Below are 25897 nucleotides of genomic sequence, written 5' to 3'. Positions count from 1 at the left end.
TTTTTAGTTCACTTATCCTATGTATTTGATCACAGATTTTGAAAGTGAACCCGCGGACCCTTTTACTGAGGAAAGTTAACTTTTTTTAACACGGTGAGTGTTCTAAGTGCATGTTGCACTTCATACTTGCTTGACACGTATGTGCCCTGTGAAATTTCCTGTTATCGAACTGTTTGATATTTAACTTGGGTGAACATGGACTTTATTTTGTTCAAACCCATTCTTGCTTGTACTTGTCCTATTAATTGTTTGGACTATTGTCCCACCAACTCTTTATTGTTAACTGTTATTGTATGATTATTTTGATTAGTTGGTTGGGCCGTTATCCCACCAACACAACTGCATGTTGGCTAGTTATTCGAGTCGAGCCGGTAAGGGTTTGATCGATTAGATAACGAACCTTGGGTCTACTGTTTTGTTGAGTAGAGTGTTATCTCGTCGACTACTAGATATGTTCGAATATTACCAGTGTAGACACCAAATTTTTAAATAATTTTCATTCTATTTTTATTTTTGTTTTTAGTGATAATTTTTATCTATTTTTATTTGTTAACTTCATGATTTTGGTTTAGATTTTTTTTAGCATTTGTATAGCGTTTCAGATTATTATTATTATCTATTATTTTATTTTTAGTTTTTATTTTTATTTTGTATTCATTTTTGCCTTTTAAGCTGTTTATTTTTATTGTTAAGATTTTTAGCATAAAATTTGTCAAAGGAGAAAATCATTCAAAAAAATATATATATGTTATTTTAGATTCAAGTTCATTGTTATTTAATTAAAAAAAAAAAGAAAAAGAAGGAGACAAGCCCATGCACCCGAGCTACACAGGATCCGAGCCCATTCCTTCATATTATATTTCCAGGCGAAAAACAAAACAGCGGAGAGTGCTGCAATTTCTTTCGGCTTTGTAATATTTTGATTAAGCTCCTTGTTTTCATTTTTTCTCCTCTGTCTGATGATCTCAATAGAAAACACCTGGCTTCATCCAAGGTCTATCAACAACCGTGAAGATCTAAGGTTGTAAAAGGTGCCAAAAAAATGGAGTTTATTTCTGCCCCTTAGATACTAGGTTTCGGTGATAAGTTCTTGATATAAAAAGCTGATGAAAAGCTAGAAGCAGGGGGAACCTGGGTTCGGTGACTGCTAGGTTTTAGAAACGCAGCAAAGGAAAAGAAAAACTGGGAGAGGGAAGGAGAGAGAGCTAGAAAGTACGTCAACGGGATAGCTGAGAGAAGTAGAGAGAATAGGGGCTGGCGGCGGAGCTTGTGAGAAGGAAAGCAGGAAAGGGGGGTTCGGTGACGGCTAATAAAAGAAAACCAGGGAACCTGTTGGCGGCTGAGTGAAAGAAAGGCTGAGAAAGAGAGTGCGAAATAGAGAGCCGAGAGTGAGCGAGAGCCTGAGGACTGAGAGAGCGAGAGAGAGAGAGAGAGAGAGCTGGGGGTGACGGGCCGGAGAAGGAAAAAACTGGGAAAAGTGTTTTCTGGGCAAAGAAACCAAGCAAGAAAAGACGGCGGAGGAGAAAGGGCTGGAACCAGTAGCAAGGAACAGAGGAGAAGCTGGAAACAGCCGTCACTTGCAGAAATCATCCACCACCACTGCCATCAGAACTTCTAAAAGCATCGTAAGATTTCGTCCCTTCCTTTCCTACGCTTTATTTCTGCTAATAAATATGTGGGATTATGAGAAGTATGTGACTTGTTTGTTTCTCTTCCTGTTTGGGTCAAGAACTTTACTGTTTTTATGAGGTTGCTTGCTGTGTCGATTCTGATGGTGATTTTTGTCACTGTATGATGAGTTTGTTGGGTTGCTGCGATTTTGGGTTTGTTATTGCACAAGTTAATGGAGTAGGTTCAATCTTACTAATGCATCTAACCTGTGAGTGTAGCCGAAAGTTAGGAGAGTTATTTTCTTGCATCTTACTTGCATGTTTTGCAGCCCAAAACTGTTGCTTTTTGCTGATTACTTGCATTTTTTAGGTATGGCAGTGTTTGTTGTTTTTTTTATCATTTCGTTCCTAAAATCTATTTTCCTCCCTAAGAATGAAGAACCCGTCTGATGTTTTTGGTGTTTTTTTTTTTGCTGTGAGAATAAGAATAATGTTTACATGGGTTTGTTTCAAACAATGTTTTGGTTCCTCTCTATCCCATGGTATGGCGATGGCAATTCATACAGGAATTCTGTTTTGATGACCTGTCGTGTTTAAGGAAAAACCAGCGAATAAGAGGAAGTTATCGACTAGGTTGCGTGGTCTCTTGTTGGGTTGAGTTTTGTGGGATTAGTTGGCGGATCTGCATGTTTCATTAGAGTTCATGACTGCTTTTTGGTTGTCTTTGTGCGTGATCTGGGTTGGAGAATCCTGGGGAATGCATAGTATATGGGTGAGTTTTGATGATAAGATGCATAAAATGTTGTTTTGGTTTGAAAGTTTGTTGTTTGTTCGGATTTTTGTTAGCTGCGTATGAACTGAATGTCATTGTTGCAAAAAATTGCAGAAGGAAGCTTGCTTCGAAGCATGCATGAAATACTTTTGAAAATTGCACAGCTTTGTTATTTGATGCTTGCATGATCTTTTGAATGAATTTCTGTTTTTTTAAACACAAAGATTTCATGGTGAGGAGTGAGATGAATGCTTAGTGTTGTGTTAGTTGCTTGAGATATCAAAATGTTGGTTGCTTGAGGTAATGAAACGGAAAGGAAGCTACGGTAAAAATTGCAGTAGAAAGAAACCAGCAAAGTTGCAGAAGGTTTCTTCGTAAGCTTTATGGAAATGTTCTCAAAATTGCATTTCAGCCCCCCAAGTTCCCTGAAACTCTGTTATGGCCTAGAAACCTTGGGAAATCAATCAAATTGGTCCCTTTTAAATGTCATTTTCCATTGGTATGTTTTAATGGGTTTATTGGACAGGATATGCCTGAGTTTTTGGGATGAAATTTGGTGATTCAATAAGTTTTTGATAGATTTAGTTTTGATTGGGTTTTTAGTAAAACAATTAGGAATTGTTTTTTGGGTATTTTGCTTGTTTAATCGTAACAAATCGGTTTTCATTTATTTTTGTGAATTTTATCCTTTGATTGGTAGGGTTTACCTTAAGCCCTTAATCTTAATTTACTTGCTTTTGGACCCTTAATGTTTGCAATAATAAATTGATTCCTCAAACTTCTTTGATTGTTTCGATTGGGTCCTGATTTGTTTCAATTTGATGAATATGGTTTGTTTGGTTTATTTGAATGTTTCGAGCGATTCAATTTCATGTTTATTTTCATTTCATATGATTATTTTGTTAATTAAAGTGATGCCTTGACATTTTCTTTGTTTTTGGAGGGTAAATAAGTAATTTCACCCCATTAGGGCATCAACTCAAGGGAGGTACACTCTATCCCTTATTCTTACCTTATTTGACTCTACGTGCCCTATGTGATTTTACATGTTTGATTGCATGCCTCTTGAATATTTTTTATTCATTTCATTTATTTATTTATGGGCTTTGCATATTTATTTTAGTTCAATTTGATTATTTAAAAGGCATTTAAATGCCAAGTTGTAATAGTTAGGTTTATTTTATTTATTTTCATTCCCCCTCTTAGAATTGTAGTAGGCTTCCCTCCGAATGTAATAGTTAGGGCTTTATTTGTTTTACTTGCTTTATGTGTGCTTTGCATGCTTACGTGCTATGTGTTACCGCTTTCTTAGGGCCTTGCATCTAGATACCATGCTTATGTGTTATGTGCTATATGTGATTCATGTGTTTATTTGTTTTATTATGCTTTATATGATTTATTTGATTATAATAAATGCATGTCGTCACCACACTAGTCCAACGCTAGTTGTGGTCGCCTTTCTCGAATCCACACTAGTCCAATGCTAGTTGTGGCTCTTTGTTTCGATTCTCCGCTAGTCCAATGCTAACGAGAATTTATAGACATGGGCTAGTCCAACGCTAGACCCTTAGGAGCCCTTCGCGCGTTAGATCATGATTGCATGATTGTGTGATCACTTCATCTCACGCATATCTTTGCTTTTTAGGGTCTCTTTCACCATATTGCATGACTCTTTTCTTATATACGTATACCCCTTCCCCCATATTCTCCCTTATATGTATATTATTTGTCCCTTTTGTATGATACATAACATTAGACTTGCATTTCATTTTAGAATTCGGATTAGGGTAGTACATTTGCTTGATTAGATTAGGGAAAGCACCCTTGGATATGGGATATGGACGAGTTTGACTTTTCTAGCCTTAGCACGCTCGTATTCCCTCTATTAAAAGGGAAAATTGAGTCACGAACATTAGTCCCCCGCACCCGACATGATGCATTCCTTTAAGACATGTATATTTCTGTAATTATTTTATCATTTTCCTCTTCTTAGAGTCTCATATTTTTGCATTATTCGCGACCTCTCCAAAGAGTCATTATTGGGCGTCACAACTAATGTGATTGGCACCATTCAAGCTTTGAAGAGAAATCTTGCCCCCCGATACCCTCCTAGATCTAGGGTTTTCATTCATATAACACATCCAAATGTGATAAATCTTTTGGTTAAAATAAGAAAATCCTTGACTAAATCGCGCAACTAGCCTTGGCTAGGTTGAGAGGGTGCCTTGGACTTCGTCCTTGCCTTCCCTCTCTTCAAATATGACTTCCGAACCTTTTTCTTTGATTTACGTAGACTTGGAGTCGTTTAAAAAGGGTTTTTCCATTTTTTCTTTAAAAATTCATTTTTAGGTGACTTGGTACACCTTAATTCTATACCAAGTGGCGACTCCATTTTTCATTCAATAAACCCTTTTTAAACTATATTTTGGGTCGAATCGTCGCATTTTCAAGTCCCATTTAGACCCATATTTTTCTTCATTTTCTTTGTAAATCAAAATTCATTTTTTAAATCAAAAATTCACTTTTTTTAACCATTTATTTTTCTCGTAAAAAATGGGGCGCAACAACCAGCATTGTTTATTGTGGCGTGCAGACCTGGTATAAGGGGTGAAACGGTGAACGAAAATTGGAGTAAAATGATGTTCTACGGTTGTTGGTTTGATAAATATTAACGGAGCGTCAACCACTTGCGAGATGTTCGAACTATGTGGATATGGCTTTTGGAAGTCCTTGTATCCTTGAATTGGATTATTACTTCTTAACTTGCGTTTTAAGTATTTGTCTTATTCTTTTTTGAATTAGTCTTGAATTAAATGTTCTTGTTGGTTTGACTGCATGATTTTCTTAGAACCTCATTGGGTAAAAGTTCACTGTATGCTCGTTTTCCTTAACAGGGGGAAAAGTGTTAGTACCGTGAGAGTCGTGAGTGTGCCAGCACTTGGTATATTTTATATTTCGTACTTTTGGGTTGTAAGCTAAATCTTGAATTATGTATTAAGATATTTTGGAGATGAACGCTCCGGCTTGTAATAGTTAGTATTTATTGGTGTTATTGAATGATTTACTCATACTTCTTGTTTTGATGTTAGGTTTTCTCTCCAATTTAAATGGATTTTATGTTGAATTATGGCTGGAATTCGTGCTCTATGTCTTGTATAAAGTTATAGGGTGATGCATGTGAGTTTCTATGGTGAAAAGCTTGACTTTCGTGGCTAGAATCCTTGTTTAGAGGACTGCATGGTGCTGGAAATTTCCAGCTTAGCCGATGTGAGTTTTTTATTTTAAGTGGGTAATTTGGTGAAATGTAACTAGAAAATCATATTATATACTTAGTATAATCCTTACTTAGTGTTTCATGCTAGTTTTTCTTGGAGAAAACTCGATTAATGGGGCTGAAAAGGCTATAAAAGGACTGCAAAACTGTGAGACAGTTGTTAGCTTGTCCAATGGATGTCTAGTTGAAATTATTGTTTTAAAATTGAAATTTCTTGGAAAGTTTTGTTGGATTTCGAAACTGCATGTCCTCATTTTAGTTTATGAGATTGCATGTTGATTTAGGATGGATTGAATGAAATTATTGGGAAAAATCCCTCACTTGGACCGAATGTTTGTTGGATTTCTTTCCAACTTTGCTTATGTTGAAACGTGGATGGAAGATAGCTTTTAAATGTTGATTTTAGTGAATTTCTTGATGAAAATCCTACTAGGGATCTTATATCATGCTCACTAATGAATGCATGTCAAATTTGATTATTGTTTGATGCATTAAATGAAATTTCAACTTTGAACCTGAGTGTTGCTATGTTTTTCCAACCTTAGATTTCATCTTGTAACCTGAAATTTATGCATGTATTCATCAAAAACAACACTAATCCTCTGTTTTACTCCGTATATTTGTGGTTGTCCTGATTTGGAAGGAAATAACTGAATCTTAGAGGAAGAAATGGGAGCTGGTGTAGTGAAACCAAATCTAAACTACAAACTTAGAATTCGGTTTAGTTTAAAAGGAACGAATGAAGTGTTCCTAGGCTATAATCATTAACTATTGAATTGAGAAAGATATAATCTTGGTTTAAACATACAAGACTTTGAACTTGGAATACATGTATATTTCCCTAATTTGAATTGATTACAAACTTAGAATTCGATTTAGTTTAAAAGGAACGAATGAAGTGTTCCAAGGCTATAATCATTAAATATTGAATTGAGAAAGATATAATCTTGGTTTAAACATACAAGACTTTGAACTTGGAATACATGTATATTTCCCTAATTTGAATTGATAAAAATAGACAAGTTTTGAAGTAAAATATAGAGAGGTTGTTGAAATTGTTATATCTTGTTCTTTTAAAGCCAAAACTTGACTTTAATCGTTTAACTCATAAGGTAATAAATGATAAGTGATCATATATGAATTGTATACTCACCTTAAGATCCGAAACTTGTCTCAGGAGACAACGGTGTGCAAGAAAGCAATTCTAAGATCGAAGTGTAACTTTTGATTAGGGTGAGTGTTTCCGAATTTATGTGTTTAATTGTTTATGTGTACTTAAGTGAAATTATGTGACAAATGTACTTATTATGAAATATTGTTAAGTGATTCATTGCAAAGTGTATCTCAATTGTCCCTCGCCTTTTAAGTCGAGGGTGTACTTTATCGCACTCGCCTTAGTTGAGTTTGAAGGTTGATAATTGATCAAGTGATATTGTAAGTGTGCATGACTGTAAGCCGTGTGTGTACTTTATCACATTGGCTGAATTGGGCCCCAAAATCCTCTGTTCAATGGACTATTCGAGCCAGCAAAGGGCTTGGTCAGGTAGGACGGTAGCTTTGGGTAAATGTTTCGGTATACTCGAGTATTACCATGAGGTTGGGAGATTATTGAACTGATTATTGAATGTAGGGGATTGTTTATTGTTTTGGAGGACATAAGAAGGTGAATTGGCGAAATGTGCAATGATATTGAAATGAATGTCCAATGACAGTGAAATGAGTGTCTCTTGACACTAAAATGAATGCTCAATGACATTGAAGTGGCTATAATGCAAGCACCGTATCCTTTTAAAAGTGATTGTTTAGTGAAGTGTTTCCTCAATTGTTTAATAAAAGTGATTGTACAGTGAAATGTGCATTACTTGCTTAATTATACTGATTTAAGTGTTTATTAAATGTTACTTGCTCGGCAAATCTCACTGAACTTTAGGTCAGCCCTTTAGTTTTGTTTTCCTTATAGGAGTTGATGGTCGGGGAACGAACGAGGGATCTTAGGGAGTTAACGTGAAGACATTTGTGATTGTAAATCCTTTACTTTCGTATTATGGTTGAAACTTTTGTATTGAACTTGGTATTGTAAAAGATTTGAGCATTTGGTTTTGGTTTATCAAAATGTTATCTCTGAAGTTAATGTAAGTGAGTGAGCCTTGACGAGAGTCAGGCAGGTGATCCGCTAACTTTTAGGGTATGCCCTAGGAGAAGGTGGGGTCGTCACAATAATGTTGTCACAAGAACATTACATAGAAAGACTTCTTAGGAAATTTGAAAATTATAATGCAACATTTGTAAGTACTCCTTATGATGCTAACACTTAATTAAAGAAAAATAATTGTGACCCAATTGCTCAGTCTAAATATGCTCAGATTATTGGGAGTCTGATGCATTTGATGAATTTCACAAGACCTAATATAGTTTATACTGTGTGTAGATTGAGTAGATATACTCATAATCTTAATACTAAGCATTGGTTTGTATTAGTCAGACTAATGAAATATTTGAAAGGTACCATGAATTATGGTATCTTATATTGTGGATTTTCCACTGTATTAGAATGGTATAGTGATGCCAATTGGATCTCGCATTCAAATGAGACAAAATCTACTAGTGGTTATGTATTCACCCTTGGTGGTGGTGCAGTAGCATGAGTCGTTTCAGTACAAACTGACGGATTTGCACAAACTAACGGATTTGCAGCCCCCATGCGCGTGGGTTAAACACGACCCAAGATAGTTTTACAGCAAGCAAGAAGTAAAATTTATTTTTCTTTTGTGTTTTGCAAATTTGTCTTTTACGTTTTACAAATTAGGATAAAAGTTTGACTCTTTTCATCGAGAAGATTAAGTTCTTATCTCATTGGTTACAAAAGTCAAGCACGTTCACAATGTTCTTTTATTAACGTTATTTTCTGTTACTCTTGTTTATAACAAGAAGAATGGTTGTTTAATCCCAAGGAAACATTTCAATCGTCTGAAATAGTTTTTTAGGACAGTGCTATTAAGCACGACTCAAGCTTCATTATAGTAGCTTTAGTTAGCATTGTTTTTGCCTATAAGCAAGCCCACAATGGCTTTTTTCACCTTCTCTATCTCTAGTTGCCAATTTTCATATTTGTCTTTCAGACTCTACATGCAATTCTTCCATTTGTAGATAATTATGGATAGATAAAAAAAAATGGTATTCTTGTCCCCATATTTTAGCCATAGGATCTTTGATTTTTGATGCTGTAGGATCTCTTCTTGATCCAAGCATCGAGAGAAAATTTGACACAAGTTATTTTAGACTCCTTTAAGCCATGCTTGACATTTTCTTTTTTTCTTTGGAAAATGTTGCCAAAAACCCCTATCTTTCAACTTGGATATGAATTGAGAAGTTTTGAATATCACCGTAACAATACTCTATCAGGACTCTAGTTTTGTTTCGTTTCTTTAAAGAAGTTTGGACACGTAATTTGAAAATTTATTGATTATAACAACTCATTGCCTAATTGATCATCTAGGCACTTGAATTTACAAATGTAGATCTCAGATTTATGAATAGGGATATCCCTGAAACTCACATACCAGGCGGCTTCCATCCTGAAAAAATCTTGTGTCTAGTAAGAGTAATGTTTTTAGAACACTCCAAGAGGAAAGAGTGATGATATGAGTGGGAGCTAAATAGGTGTGTGATTTGGGCATCTGGAAAACTCCAATTTCCAAGAATCATTCACAAATAGTGCGATTTAGTTTCTTAATTTTTAACATTGCTCCCTTTCTCCCCAGCCACCCACTTCTCTGTAATTACTCCAAGTCAAAAAGGGTCATGAAATTCCAAATTAATTAAATAGTAATACCTAATGCATTCAATCGGGTTTTGGAATATTAGCCGATAAATTGGCTTCTTTTTTTTTTTTTTTCTGTGCCATCTATAACTTCATCGTAATCATCTATCCACAATTATGGAAAATTAATTTGAGTCCCAATTTCTATAAGATAGTCCAATAGTAGCTTCCTAAAGTGATAAATTCTTCTCTAATCCTAAAATCTGCTTTTTGTCTGGGCTTTACGATGAATAACTCACATTTAGTTAACATTTAGAGACTAAATGATAGTGAATTTGGGGATTGAATTGGAACACATCCTCTTTTTAGGATACCGAAGTGATACTTTTAACCATTTTTTGAGGACTGAATGTAAATTAATCAATACTTCTCCCCGCTACAGCGCGCCAACCCAAAAAGAGACCCAGGCCACACCGTCCCAATAAAATACCGGACGGCACAAAGGCCCGTTATCCTCGACACGCTGGGCTTTCCGTTTCCGTCTTCCTTCAACATTTTCGTAATTCAATGATCAAGAAAGCCGGGCACGTGCTCAAAACCCTTTGCAAAACCTCCTCACTCCCTCTCCACCGCCAAAGCCAAGGCCAAGTGAGTACTGCACGACTACCCTTTCCTCTTTCTCTCTCACACACTCACGCACTAATTACAGAGGTTGTACCAAAACAGTAACGCCTGTGACTCTGTTCTTCTGCAGATGGATTTGTCAGAGCGTTATTGCTACAAGCCGAGCTTGAAATGGAACCCTAAGGTGGAAGAATACTTCATCAACGCTTACGGGCCGGAGCATTTCTCCCGAATTTCCGAAGCCCTGACGTAATTATTTTTTTCCTTTTTTTGAATTTTTGTGATCAAGTTTTTGTTCACCGTTCTAATTTGCAGTTTCCTGTGCTTCCTTATCGGAATTTTTTTATTGTGCATAATACTTTCACGCAATTTTTTGTTTGTATGTTTTGTGGCTTTAATATATTTGATAATAGCGGGTTTTCAAAAGTGTTAGATAGAAGAATGTAGTTTTTTTTTAAGCTAGAAGAATGTAGTTATTGCGGTGAAGAATTTTAGTGTAGCTTAATTTGGAGTAGGTATTGTTTGTCCATAGCTCAATACTTAAACTTGAGTGAGAAAATAATGAATTATTGAATTTTGGACTGCAAGACGGTTCAATAATTCCATGCACACATCTGTTTGAACTCAATAATTAATGAGAACATTTAAAGTCCAATGGATTGTGATAGATGTCTAAATGCTAATATCAGGCTTCTAGATGTTCTCACAATGTGGCTTATTATTGCAATCCAATTGGGTGGGATTTTGGCAAATTTTGGTTTCCCTATATGTAGATGACTTTGAAATTCCCTTAAGGCTAAATATGCCGGAGAAATTAGTGCTTGGTTTTTCTTTTTTGGCCTTAGAAATTGGACACTTGTGAGGCGAGGAAATCACCGTCCTTTTCCCATTTTTCTTCAGCGATTGTGTAGATTGATAAAGGTGGCCTTTCATGGACAATATTACTTGAATAAATGTTTCTTTTTCTCCTATTATATTTTTTCAGCAGTATGTTGGAAGTACACTAGCTGCACATTTATGCTTATTGTGCTACACCTGGCCTTTTTTTCTTCTTTATGTGTGTTTGTTCTTGTTTTTGATGGGTATTGACATGTTGCGACTATTAATCTGATTAACTTCCAGAACTTGTGATTATTGACCTCTATGAAATGTGAAAGAGTGTAATTTTGCTTGCATTTTGGCCTCATCTGAAAATTTATACTTTAACATTCTGTTAGGCGTCCATCATGTTACTCTTGTATTCGTGTAAACACACTCAAGTCAACAAGTGATGCTGTCATCAAGAAACTTTCTGCCATTCTACAGGAAAGAGGGTTGCTTAATGGTATGATTAGAATATCAAATGATCGTAAACATATGGAGGATTTCTGTTCAAAACCCATAGAGATTGGTGAAAGTGCTGACACACGACGAACATATGCTCAGAACAATCTTGTTTCAAAGTGTATGATACCTGGGCTAGACCATGTAATTTTTGTCAGAGGGTCAGGACCGCATGCTATTGACTATGGATTAAGTGGAGGGAAATCTCCAAAGGAGGTTATAGTTAGTAGGAAATGTGCAGAGGCTGTACTTCGTGGGGCTCAGGTAATCATGTTACTCTAGCTTCTGCAAGATGACTTCTGCCATATGGTTACAACTTTTATTAAGTACTAAAGTCTTTCCTCTGATATGACTGCCTGAGCTATTTGACCCATGTATGAAATTATGTGGATTAATTTTTCTTATGAGGGTGTCTACTTAATGCCACTGTTTAGCATCAATTCTTGCTTCTTTGTCGCTTTTTCTACTTTCTGGTGGAGTCAGTTGTTATTATTGACGAGAATGTTGAAAAAAAAGGGGAAAAAAACAAAGAAGCAAAAAACTGGTGTTATTAATATAAATTTGCAGTCTTTTAGAAACTAGCGTAGTCTGGTGCATGTTGCATGTACTTAGTTTCTCATCTGATGAGAAGAAACTGTGTCTGTGAATCAAAATTGTTTCTGGACGGCTATTGACACTGTTCTTTTGTTAAATATATAGCTGTATTAAGGCAAATTCTGTCTGCAAACATGATAAAGTTTACGTGATACCTCCTCCTTTTTTCTCTCCCCTCATACTGTTTTCTCATTCTAGGTGTATGTGCCTGGTGTTCTAGCCTGCAGCGCCCATGTTGAGAAAGGCGATGTAGTTGCAGTTTCTGTTGCTGTGGAGCAGCCTGGTGCTGATGGTGGATGGGGTGCTAATATTACACGCGGGACCATTTTGCAGGGATCACCAGCAGGCAAGAACTTTATGGTCTTGAGCACCTTGTACCATGTGATTTAAGTATTCTTTTACATGAAGAATTCAACTATTATTATTGTTTTGCTCCAAGTATTTGGAAGCCAAAGAATCTGTACTAGAATACTCTACTAATATAGAAAAATCAACTTGTATCCTTCTATTTGCATGCCTTCACAAATGATGTCTTCTTGAACATCTGAGGAGTCCTCTGAGCATCGACTTCATTATTGCCATTAAATTTCAATGTTAGTCCGTAAATATTTGCAAGCCATTTGGTTGGGGAGGGGGGATAGGGGGTCCTTAATGGGAATGCTCATTAATGATAGTCATTGTCAGTGTTTGGTACACTACTTTGACAATCAATCTATGATAATGGAAGTCCTAAAAGTGTGTATTCCCCATTCCTGACCAAATTGGACACTTCTGCTCCACTATCACCAAAAAAATACTCCAAAGTATTTTCTCTTCTTTTTATTCTCTCTTGTCTCCCCATTCTTCCATCTCTCTTCTCTCTCACCTCTCATCAGTTGTCTCTCTTATTCCTCCATCTTTCTTGCAAAAGCTTCAAACCCAGTCTCATAGCCCAAAGCTCCTCCTGTCAAATTCTCCAAGAGACTAGTTTACTCCTTATATTCAAAATTCAATAGCCAGGAACATGTTGAGCAAATTTAATCAAAGAAGAGTAGGACCCCTTTTCAAAATCAGCTTCAGAAGCCTCAAACCTCAACGGGATATGTTCTGGAAGAACAATCAGGTCAAGTTTACTTTACCAGCCCTTTGTTTAAGATGTAACAATCATGCAAAGAAGAATAGATGAGTTGATTGTGAATGTTTGTTTGATCATCAGTGGTTCAATTGCATTCAAGATTTGAAAAACTTTCAAGGTTAATGATTAGACATTTTTTATTGGAGGTTGGGTTTTCTAATATGTGTTGAATTTTAAATTGGGGCTGTTGGGTGTGTTGGGTTCTTCATAGATTATTTGCAGATGGGATGCTGAGAAATTGAGGAAGTAGGAAATGTTGTGAAAGAAAAAAAGAAAAGAAATATTTAGAGATTAAAAAAAGTGGAAAAAAGAAGAAAAACCAAAATAGATTCTCATTGAAGAGACAAACCTAACAAGTGAAAAGGAATACCAAAAACTCATTGTCATTGAGGGGGCTTTTGATAGTGATTATCATTATCATTCCCAAGTAACAACCAAACAGGTGGTTGATTTGTATGCATGTATGCTTAGAAGTTGTGAGAGTCCAAAGTCTATCAGCTTACCTCAACTCCAACTGTCACTCAATGTATTTCCTATCCTATATTTTCTGATTCTTTAAGGGTAGACAACCTGAGCATGATTCAGCAAGGATAATTTTTTTTTGGTTGCTAAAACAAAATAAGCACGATAAAATGGTTAACATCTTTGTTTTCATACCTTTTGCTCTTCCTATTTCCCCAACTTTTATAACAAGTTGTCGATAGGGTGCTATGGATATGGCTTTGGATACTTTTAAGTCGGAATAGATCTAAAACTATGTGCATAAGAGACTAGAGAAGTGGAGGTGTATGTTACAAAAGGTTTAGTACCATATTATGCATCAAATTTTTACGAGAACTAAGAAAGATTCAATGTCGATACTTTGGTAGTGGGTTGTGCAAATTCAGTTCTGCTTTAACAGATATACTCAATTGCTTGTGGGTAGTATTTCCTGAACCGTGGTTCATTATGTGCTATTACATGTAACATTAGCTTGAACTGTTGAATTGATAATCGGGACCTAAGATCCTTGGGCAAGAGTTGTTAGGTAGACCAATTATTCATAGCATCTGAAGATTTATTGGGTGGAAAAGAAAAAGAATCAACAAGGTGAAGGAGAAACATAGTCTACTGGATACTGTTCATCTTGTCACATGAAATGATTAATTTCGTTTCAATTTTGTGGCCGAAGATTGAGGTTGATGAAGCTGCATATTTTATGAATGAAGCTAGAAAAAGGACACAAATGTTTGGAATTTGAAACTTATTCTGTACTATGAATGATCATCTTTTTGAGCATCACCATGACCGCGTCACCTGACACCTAAGAATTTACCATGATGTTAACATCTCAACTTAATTTTTGGTGTCATTTCATTAATGAAGTAGAAATCACATGACGATGAAATGGAAATGAACATATTTAAATTTTCAGTTACCATAGGACTGTTTAAATAACCCATCATTTGGTGAAAGATTATGATGTTGTACATTAGTCGTGGAGACCCACTGTGCCTGTTGAACATCGTGGTTTGATTGGATAATGTACTAAGAAAGAGTTTGATAAATATAGTGTGAAGGGTCACCATAATAGATAATCAAAGCCTAACAGTTTCTGAGCCATTATTTTTTAAGGTTTTACATTATGCTGCAGGAAGTAAAGAATTATATACTTCATGGAGTATTTTTTTTTTGGCATATTGAAGAGGGAAATAAGATATTCAGTTTGGGATGGAGACTATAAGTTTACAACTCTTTTGTGTGTCACTTGTGTGTTCAAGATTCCATAGGACATTAACATCATTTATGTGTCCGTGTTGCTTTCGGATGCAGCCGTGTTGGTTTCTGTTCATGCAAACAAGTGAGGGCTAAGCTACTAGCACAAGAATGGGATATCTCATTGGTAACACTAGTAGCGATTTACCAAGTTCTTATGATAGGTAGTGAGATGTCTGACCTGACTCATACTTATTCATGTTTGGCCATGGTGGTTGGGCTGTTGAGGGATGTGTATAAGTCAGAATTTCAGATCTTGTTTGTTTGACCAAGTTATCAAGCATTTGGCTTTAAAAAAAAAATGTATGCCATGTCTAGTTTATGGAAGATTTTAAGGTGTTAATGTTTTTTGTTGCTGCCTTATCAAAGCCTTGTCTGTCTGCATGTTGAGAACATGCACTGGCCTGTGAGGATGCAATTTGCGAGGCACTATAATATTAAAAAAATTCTTCATGTATTTTAGTCTTACATGGGTTACCTTTACCTTGGCTCTTTGTGATAAAGTATGAGTTTACTTATGTCACTAAGGAGTATCATGTATACTTTGTGAAGCTTTACTTTATCAAGTAGCTTTAAGATCTCCAAAGAATGTGGTACACAAGTTTATAGTGATTGATTATTTTATATACAGTGAGATGAATAGATATATTTGTTGGTTCCTGAATAACTTTTATGTTCTGAAAGCTGGTTAGGTTTAGCCCTATTCTCTCTTTCACCTTTGTAGCATTTAACTACACACATGTTTCGCCACTTCTTACTTTAATTTTTTATCATTCTTTAGTGACTTGATACTTTCTTTTCAAATAAATGGTAGGATTCATTCCCTTTCAGGTGATTTATTAAGTATCAGGTGTCAGATTGCAAGTGTATATAACTGATAGAGGATATACTTGTACAAAAGAAAGAAGAAACATCTTTGGGTTGTTTGGTACTCTGATCTCCTGTATGCATTTGACTAGCAGTAACTGAAAACTTATCCAATGAGATAACAGTTAAAGATTATACCTCTGCAATATATATTTCATGAACTAATTGGTACTACTTTTGTCAAACTATAATGCTTGCACAGCGAGAAAGTGCTTTAGCTCTATTTAATAGGGTCAGTTTATGTTTGGTATATAATTTTAACTGCTCTTAGGTGAGAAACTTCAGATAACTTCTTCCTTTTTCAGATCATTTTAGATCTTTATGATTGAAGTCAAAGATTGATGAATCTATTTTTTGTGAAAATCCATTCTTTTAGCAGATTGGCTTCTTATAAATTAATTGAAGTTTTGTATTCCTTGTTTAACATTCTACTTTATTTTGGTCTTAGAAAAATATATTGAAGATACCATCGAGTCCTGTGGAGAGCTAATATTAACTCTTTTACAGATCCTTATTACTTTGAAAGAAATGGTCTCTATATCGGCCAAGGAATTACTATGTTGTCAAGAGCTGGTATGTTTCGTGTACCAGTAGGAGTTGCAGTCGATATGAATTGTAGAGTATTTGATCTCCCATCTTTTCATGGTATGAACATACATTTTTGGTTAAAGCGTAACTGTGGCATTAAGAGTACACTTTCTTTACAACCTTGATTCCCTGTAATTGTGGTTTTGATAAAGTGGTTCTTGTCTTTTAGCTAATAAGGTAATTTTTCATTGGAAGATTTGCTTGAGGGAGAGATTTTTCTTCAGAACCTGCCAAGCATCATTGCAGCACGTGCCTTAGGTAAATCTTAACGAATTTATTTAGTTGCAATTGATTAGTTATTTAGACTAATTCATGTGATGCATTTATCTCGCTGTTTTCCTCTTTTCTCTCTTTTGACATATGTTCATACAATTGATTTAGTTGATCTTTTAGTTGAAGTAGCTCTCTGAGCAACGTCTGAGTAGTGATATCTACATTCTGGTCATGTTGTTTGTAAGGAATTGTACTTGGGGATGAACAGGGATGGTCTTTTATGGTTTGTCATGTGGATTAAGGAGGGATAGAGTTTTTTTGCTTGTTGCAATGCTGCATACCATCTTGAGAGCTTTGGGATATGAGAAATCAGGTTTTTTGGTCCTTGAAGCATAACCAATGCCCATCTCTTTTTGAATCATGGTCCTGTCACGCCTTCAATGTTCATTTGGTAATGTTAAGGCTCAATTGGTTGCACTTCATTAGATTGTATTGAAGTCTGTCCTTTTAGTGGTTCTGTTTCCTGTGTGTTCGCATTCATGAGCTTGGATTTTTTTAAATTTAACCGGCTAAGATCTGTTATTTCAGTACTGAATATTTGGATCAAGAAAATTTCTAGCACACAGATGACAATGAGCCTGGCTTAGATCCATCGTTTATAAAGCTATGATATTAAAAGATTGTGGGATGAACTTGATAAATGGTCTTATTTGGAGATTGGCAGCGCATTTAAATTATGTTAGTGTAGCTGAATATTGAAAAACAAGGAGTCGTCTTGAAACAAGATTGTTTGAACTGACGTACTTGAGTTTTGAAGATTTTTTTTTTGGGCATTTTAAGGCTCATCTGAACAAATGCATATGCAACATCTTATGTTTTCTCATAGTTACCGTTCAGAAAGGTCCGCCCCCCTCCAAAACCCAAAAAAAAAAAATCAAGAAGCTAATATAACCCTTTGTTTTTGTAATTCATCAGAAATCAGGTTTATGCTACACCTTATTGAGATATAATATTCACTCCTTGCTTAATAGCTAATGTATACTTGGTGTCTTTTTGGCATGTCCATATTTGTGTTTTGTTGATTTTCTTTTGCAAGTGACATGAAATTTGTTTGGCATTTTACCTGAGGCAACTTTGAAATATCGAGAATGGACTGCTTTTGAATCCTTGGCAATCTTTTTGACATGTAGGCAAAACATCATAGGCTAGCATCCCAGTTAGGCATGCGAAATGACTCTCCCGAACCAGAGGCATAATGTAAGCCTTTCCAGTTCTTTGAAAGTGAATGCATTTTTCAAATTTTTGGCCATTACTGTTGCCAAAACCATAAATTTTAGTCTCTGATATCTGTTACAATAGTTGGCTAAACCCACATCTCATCTGCATTTTTATTGTTTTAGGGGCATGTAGCTCTTTGTATTATTTTATTCAAAAGAAATAGGGGACAGTTCTGGGTAGGAAAGGAGATACAAGGGTTCTGAAGTGAGAACGGTTAACATGCAGATCCATTACCTTAAAAAAAGAAAGCAGATCCATTCCATGTCAAATCTTTGATTTGGATCACTGACCCTTTTTTTTTTTTTTTTGGGATGATTAGTTAGTGCAATTGAGTTCTAATTACATTTTAGTTAAAATTATATTAATAATCTTATCGACTTTACAGTATTTTGGTTAAGGGAGACTCCAAACCTTATAGGGAGAGGGGAAAAAGAAGGTTTGAGAGTGGAACCCAGGACCTCATCTTCTTCTGGCAAATGGACCTATTGGTGAGCTGGAGATTGGGACATACTATGGTTCGACTTGGCTTTTTTATATCTCGGAAATGTTTCTCTTGTTTTCTGTTAGGATAAGTCTGACCTTATTTTTATGACATCAAAAACAACATTCCGACCTATTTATCCATGGTTTAACTCAAGGTTATCTGCATATTTTAGTTTGGGAAAAAAGATGTTATACATGCAAATTTATTTGGGAAAAAAGATGGTTTGAATCACTCATACTGGGCTAGTTAATTGTTTACATATCAGCCATTTCTGGAAAAGATGTTAAAAAAACAATTTACTTGAGAGATTGTCAGTATAAAATTGTTGATCAATGAAAATTTACTTTTCTTTTTTTACAACTTTTGTTTATTTTTATAAACAAGGTCATCAGTTGAGCAACTTCAATATTATTAGTAAATGAATCTTTCTCTTTATTTACTTTTTCCATTTCCATTTCTTTTACAATCTGTAATTCAAACAAAAATATTATTTTCTTAGGAATTTTGCCCATCTTTCTTCCTACTTTTCTTGGTTTACCAAACAAGAGAAAGAATTAAAATTTTGAATGAAGTCATTTTCCATTTCCCATCTTTCTTACTACTTTCCTTGGCTAGTTTTTGGTGCTTGTAGGTAGGTATTAATCCAAGGAAATTGAATCTCAGTCAAGGATCAGAATGAAGTTATTGGGACGTTTTGTGAATGTAGTGAAAAACATTACAAAGGAAGCAGAAAAAAGTTATGGATTGCAATCTTCCTAAAAATTCAAGGCCATTTTTGCCTCTGAAGGAAAAGTTGAAGTAGATGAGTGACTTTACAAAACAACTTCCGAGGGCTCATGTCTGATATGGGCACAGCCTCTGATGTGGTACTAATAAAACACATTGAGAGTCATGCTCAATAGGAAATTGTTTAGAATTAAGTTGCAATACACAAGATGCAAGGGGCTTAAGGCCTTATCAGAATCACATCTAGGTCTACACACCATCTCCTTAACTAAGCACTTTCTAGAGTAGGCAGTCTTTACAAACCATTAGTACTGACCCTTTTACGAACAACTGTATTTCCATTCATGTCCTGTTACTGAGGAGATCTTCATGTTGAACCTCAAAAGTAATAAAGATTATAGCAACTTGTCACTCTAAAATATATTTGTTCAGCATTTTCTTACTCACCCCCTCCCTCCCTCTCTGTGTGAGTGCGTGACATATTCCCATTTTGCACTGTAGATCCACAACGGGGTGAAAGAATATTAGACATGTGTGCAGCTCCTGGAGGAAAAACCACTGCAATAGCGATCCTAATGCAGGATGAAGGAGAGGTCATTGCAGTTGACAGATCTCACAATAAGGTGCATCATCTGTACCTAACAGGTGATTTTAGCATAAAAAGAGTTATGTAATTTGGCTTCCTTACAGAATCTTGTAAATTTAACGGGTATTTTTTTTAACTTGAGATTACTCAACACTGTAAAAGGACACCTATTTATTCTGTTTCAAAATTTTTTAGATGTTGACCATGTGATTATTAAGAGTCATTTTTTATAATTATTAAAATTGAGTATTTCCATGTGTTGCAAAACCGGTACATATTATTGATCAATTGCATAATTCATATGAACCAGATAGGCACTGATGCTGCCATACGAATTCACAACTTAATCTTCAAGCAGAACATATGGATAGTGTTAGATCTTAAAATGATATCTGATTGTTTTAAAATAAGCATTGGCTTCTATCCTTATATGCTTCTTAACGCAATGCTTAGTAATACTTAATTCGAGCAGTGGACACCATGATGAACATATGAGGTAGATTGCAGCTTAAAGTTTGAGAATGTATGCCATATCTTTTATATCTTTAAATGTACTGAAAATTTGCTCAATTTTCCTGGATTGCATTCTGTATTGTCATTAAACACTAAGAATCTCCCATCATCTCAATGATCCTTTTCTTCCATCATTTGGAGCCAATAAGATTGTTTTGTATAATTTTTTGCAAGTCATTTGATGCTCTTAGGTGAGATTTGCTTTTTCCAGTTGAACTTGAAGATTTGATCTCCAATGATGCCGACACATTTCTCTGAATCCTTGTCTTGCATCAGTTGGCTTCATATAAGAAGTTTATATACATTTAGCAAGTTATCTGATACTCTTGGGAGAATTTATATTTCTTCATTGACCTTAAGCTTTTTTTGCAATAGATTACATTGCTTCCTATGGGATTTTATTGTTTCTGGTTAACATTTATTCCTTACCTAGCTTTGACCTTGAAAAAACCCTAGGTACTTGATATTAAAAAGTTGGCAGCTGAGATGGGCCTGACTTGCATCACCCCATACAAGCTTGATGCGCTCAAAGCTGTCTGTAGAAGTGAATCTGATGATTTGGCTGCATCACACTTTCCTCAAGATGTTGTTGGCATTGAGGAAAGGATAGAGAAAACATCAATGGCTGCTTCTGATGATTTGGATGCTGAGTTGGTTCCCCAAAGTTGCGGTTAGTTTTTTATTCCACAGTCTTCTTGGATTTGAAGAGCGCTACATGGTATATGAGGATAACTCTGTATGGTTTAAACTTCCCCAAGTAAAAATTCTGAGACCTAGTAGGATCTAGCTTCAAGTTCCGGCTATGACAACCTCAATGCTTCATTCAGAAGACAGCTTACGCTTGCTGATTATTTTGGGGGTTTAATTCAAAGATTGATTAACAACAGTTAATTTCTTTCTTCGTTTATCACCTTCTCCCAATTATGCCAGCATATTCATCTTGCTGGTTATATTTATGCTCCCTTAGTCCCTCTCTGCTTTTAGTTCTCTCTGCCTGGTAAAAATATGAAGGTTGATTGTCAGAATAACGGTTCTTGGTTCCTTAAACTTGTCATGTGTGTAGTAGCTAAATCTGACCTGATTCATTGACCACTTTTATAGAATCCAGTGATAAAATGAACTCAAAATGATGCCAATAGATTTCTAGTTCATTTCTGTGTCCATTCTATCAAATTTCTTCTTCTCAGGAACCAATTTGTATTTAAGTGCCTTGTACGGTTTGAAGATATAATTTTAGCACAAATTAATCTTATGTGGGGATAATGCTAACGATTGAGTTATGAATCAAGCGAAGGAATAAGAAAAACTGATTACTCTTACTGAGGAAACAGAAAAGGGCAAGGTAATAATGGTTTAAAGAAGAAAGGCAGAAATATGAAATTATAACTCAACGAGCAGAATTAACTTTTATGGCTTCGTATAAATAGGAAAAAGGTTGGAACTCTGATGGTAGTCTTGATTTCTTTTGGATGTCTCCAAAATATGAATGGATAAGGTTGGATTTTACCTGCTTAAATTAGAATCAGCTAATTTCTTACACGTGTTCATATCCTCCAATCAACTATCCTGTTTTTCATCAACCAAATACCCAAAAGGTGTTTTTGTAGCCATTGCATATTCTTTTACCATGCTACTTAGTTTAATTTTGCATATAATACACCATCTCTTTATTTTTTAATCTCCAGATTAACTGTTTATTTATTTTGAGTTGCCTGTGACCCTGCAATTCTTTCCCCCCGGCCCCGCCCCGCCTTAAAAGAAGAAAATTTGAACTATGGGCTTTTGAATTTAGTTTTCTCAACTTTACCATGCAGTACTTACTCTTTTTTTTCCCCTTTACTTCTATTCCTTTAGATACCACCCATTAGTTTCCCTTTCGTGTTTTGTCTAGGATTGTTGCTTGCTCTATATGGTTACCTAAAATTATTTCACTTTACACTCTTCAGTCAGTTGGTCTTATTCAACCTTTTTTCAGATGTAAATTCCAAAAATGGAACTTATTCTAGCAAAGCTGTGGAGAGAAAGATTATGCGGAAAATGAGAAATGGGCCTGGAAGAAATCACTGTTCGGGTGGTAGAGTTGAAAAGTCCAAAGGTTTTCTTCCAAATTCTTTTGACCGGGTTCTTTTAGATGCTCCTTGTTCTGCTCTTGGTCTTCGACCTCGACTGTTTGCTGGAGAGGTAAGGCATTTCTGAAAGGCATTACATATTATGCTTAGCCATCATTCTGCCCCTCCCCTTTCATGTATTGCCATCATAGTGTACAACTTGATTGCAAGGCATTGTATTTTTACAACTTTTTTGTAAGAGATTTGAAATTGCTGAACTTTGGTAAATGTAGTACATCTAAAATTTAGATTGCTGGTTTTCGATGACAGTATCATCCTCGTGTTTCTTTTGTCTTTTCACAATTTGAATTGGTATACTAAAGTATTGCAATTAGGTGGAGATATTCTCAAACTTAGTATGTGACTTGTATTCCTTAATTTGTTTGTCATGCTATCTTCATTTGTTTCACTAACTTCTTCTTTGTCCTAACATTGTCATTTTTTTTTAATTTTTTGTTTGCACCTTGCACATCCAGCTCATCTGAAGCATTTTGTTAATGCCTGGACAATATTGTTTAGGGATAATTTCAGAAACCTTGAGGAACCTCCCTCGAGGTTTCTAACAATTTTACCTAGTAGCCTTGAGGTTTTCAGTATTATACTTCCTTCCTTGGCCCTATAAAATGACCATAGTAACCTTAATATTTAATATTTTCATGCAATTAAACAATCCGCTCCTGATCTTGTGCACATGAATGCATCACACAATTAGACATTTAATGGAAACAAAAACCAGATTCACTCGTGGGATAACTAGTTATGTCCTAAACACAATTTTAACATATTAAAAATTAGTTTTAGCTTTGCTCAGAGGATCTGGAGATGAATAGAAGATGTAAGCTAAATGTTGAAAAAGGATGGGGCTGGTGTTGGTACTCCAACATTTGAGGGATAGGATGTTATATTAATGCAGTTAGTGAATTTTTTTGAGTTTAATAGTGCTATTTTTTTTTTTGAAACTTAGATTGTGGTTTTAGAATTTAGGAACTGATGGTGGTGGTGGTCATGGTGATAATGGTACTAATATGATATGTGGGAATATGAAAGGTTTAAAATAGTACAAATGAGGGTTGAAAATAGGTTTGAGATTTTGTGCATGTTCCATATTTTTTTTAAAGAATTTTATAAGAAGGTAAAATGAACTTCACAATTTCATGAGGGCATTTTGGGTTATTCATTCAAAATTTTAACCATTGATTAATTTTTGTTGCCAAAACGGTAAACTCAAGGGCTGTATATGTAATTTTTGAAACCTCAAGGGAACTAGGTGAAATTGTCAAAAACCTCGAGGGAGGTTTCTGAAATTATCCCTATTGTTTACACCATTCTCCCCTTGTGGAAAAGGTTCCATGAAGATTAAAATTTGTTTCTTGATATTATTTTTTCTTTCCTTATTCCTTTTCTGTTTTCTTAACCTTGTCCTTTTCTTGTCTCGGGGGGCTTGTGGGCATGGATAAGTTTCATAGATTTAGAAGCATACATATTGTTTTTGTTCTTTTGATTCAAACGGTACGGTTGATAACTGCATCCATGTCATTCCATTTTCTGTGCATTGGAAAATTTTCCGACAAATGTTTGGATGGAATACGTTGAATGTGTCTGATGCTTGAGGTCGAGGCTTCAAGACTTACAGATCTTGGGTTTGAATCCCCCTTCCCCCACCCTCTTCTTAAATCCCACCCATCCCCTACTAAAAATAAAATTAAAAAAAGATGGAAGAACATTGAATGTGTCTGATATCTTATGTAGGAAACTGTAGAATCATTGAGGAATCATGCCAAATACCAGAAAAGAATGTTTGATCAAGCTGTTCAACTAGTTCGTCCGGGTGGGGTTATTGTGTATTCCACGTAAGTATGGATATTTGTAAATTTTACCAACTTATTGTTGCTCTACATTTTTTTATGGTGTATATGTGGATAATCCTCATTAAGTTTTAATTGTGTCATTCTATGATCTCAAGAGATGTATTTATCTGATTCTCTTGCTTGTTTTCTGATTTTACTCTTATCGTCTTTCTTAAACATTTATCTATACTGTTCTCTATGTTTGCTTAACTTAGGGCCTGTAAGATGACATTTATCTGTCTAGTTTCTTTTTCTTGTTATAATTTTTATAGTCCGTGTTTATGTAGTAACAAGAAATGGTTTTCAGTAAACAGTTTTTTTCCCCCTGATAAAAATGCTTATAAATGCATTGGCTTTCTGAAAATTGAACATTTGCCTCTTCAAGTTGTTTGCTTTGACGAACATTAGGATTTGTGAGTAGTACCATTTGTGAGTAGTACCAGCAATGAAATTGTGACTTCTTTCCCATGCAAAGTTTTTTCCTTGTTTCTTCTCATTATCTCTCTCTCCCCTTCTTCACTATCTTCTGTTTCTGCTACCTTTAACTCATTCCATTTCTTTCCCCTTTCTCCTCCCTCTCTAATCCCATCCCCTGGCCAACCTACTTTCTCAAACTCTCCCTGCCCTCCCAGCCTTTCTGTCCTCCACTTCCATTCCCCTTAATCTTTTACCCCACTTCTTTTACTCTCCACCAGTTTCCTTCTATATCCCGCTTACAATCGGTTACTTTCAGCAGGATGTTGCCTGGGACTGAGAAGACTGCTCTTTCTAACCTATGAGAAGTTTAGATCGAATTTGGCAAGAGGGTTGTGCATGTCACAGGCTTTTGGTGGAATATTTTTTGTCCTTTGACCAATTTTCATGGAAATATAATCTCCCTTTGGTGGGTTTAATTTGTCTTCTGGTTTTGTATTTACCGAGAATGAGATTCCTTACTTTGGGTCATTAAGAGGATCAACTGAGGGTGGGTATTGGTTTATAGAGGCTGTGCTTGGGGGAGTGATGCAGCCTAAAGTTGTTGGTAGGCCCCAATTGTCTATAGCACAGTTTACAGGGCTTAGAATTGGTAGGAACTAAAAAATGCAGGCATAAAGATCAGAAAAGAAACAGGAAAGAAAAGTATAGAGAACTGCAGTTGAAGAAGGCATAAGAAGAAGAAGGGAATTATGAAACTCTAGCAATCACTCTGAGGAACCCCAACCAGCCTCCTCCCTCCCTGCCCCTGCCACCCCCTCCCCCGTCCTTCCTACCCACCTCTTACCCGGTACCTCGCCTTTGACCCCTGATACTGTTAGAGTTGGTGGAAGAGGAGAAATGGGGAGGGTGGCAGAGGGGAGGGGAGGGGAGGGGAGGGGAGGGGAGGGGAAGGTGCAAGGGGGTTTACCACCATCTCTAAAAACGTTTAAGAAAAACTCCTAAAAAACATCAAATGTTTTTGTAAAACACATCTATAGTTGAATTCTTATGAAAACCCCCAAAAAACAACCTGACAAACGGACCACTAGTATTATCAAAGCAGAGACATTTCTTATTCACTCTAAGATTGTAAAAACTGAAATGCTAATTGCCAAAACAGTAAAATTACCAAAACAGAGAGTTACTGCAACTCCTATTGTGACGACCCCACTTCTCCCAAGGGCGAACCCAAGGATATCGGCGGGCCGCCTGCCTAGCTCGCGCCAGGACTCAAAACTTAAAACAATAAAAGCCAGAAAATTCAAAAGAGTACTATACATACTATATACAATTCCAAAAGAGTTATAATTACATTCTCCAAAAGTACCTGCTCACACTATTACATCATTATCATTACAACCAAAACCAAAATGTAGACCCTAAGGAGGGTCCTTATACAAACCAC

At 35.7% G+C, this 25897-nt stretch overlaps 1 protein-coding gene across 3 annotated transcripts in view; it reads left to right on the top strand.

Moving 5' to 3' along the window:
* Positions 1-9886: 9886 nt before the first annotated feature.
* LOC113743267 (rRNA (cytosine-C(5))-methyltransferase NOP2C-like) overlaps positions 9887-25897 on the top strand; it is a 33599-nt gene continuing 17588 nt past the window's right edge. The window contains exons 1-10 of one of the 3 annotated variants that reach the window (XM_072048382.1): positions 9887-10064; positions 10171-10289; positions 11258-11627; positions 12156-12303; positions 16201-16338; positions 16477-16539; positions 19484-19605; positions 20538-20751; positions 22057-22262; positions 23939-24039. In XM_072048382.1, the coding sequence (XP_071904483.1) occupies positions 9984-10064; positions 10171-10289; positions 11258-11627; positions 12156-12303; positions 16201-16338; positions 16477-16539; positions 19484-19605; positions 20538-20751; positions 22057-22262; positions 23939-24039 (1562 nt within the window). In that variant the 5' untranslated portion in view covers positions 9887-9983. The remainder of the gene's footprint in view (positions 10065-10170; positions 10290-11257; positions 11628-12155; positions 12304-16200; positions 16339-16476; positions 16540-19483; positions 19606-20537; positions 20752-22056; positions 22263-23938; positions 24040-25897) is intronic. The other 2 variants (XM_027271225.2, XM_072048383.1) reach the window with 2 other exon arrangements.

The sequence above is a fragment of the Coffea arabica genome, chromosome 5e (assembly GCF_036785885.1).
Source record: "Coffea arabica cultivar ET-39 chromosome 5e, Coffea Arabica ET-39 HiFi, whole genome shotgun sequence".
In the NCBI taxonomy this organism is placed as follows: Eukaryota; Viridiplantae; Streptophyta; class Magnoliopsida; order Gentianales; family Rubiaceae; genus Coffea; species Coffea arabica.
This window is presented reverse-complemented; position numbering and strand designations above follow the sequence as displayed.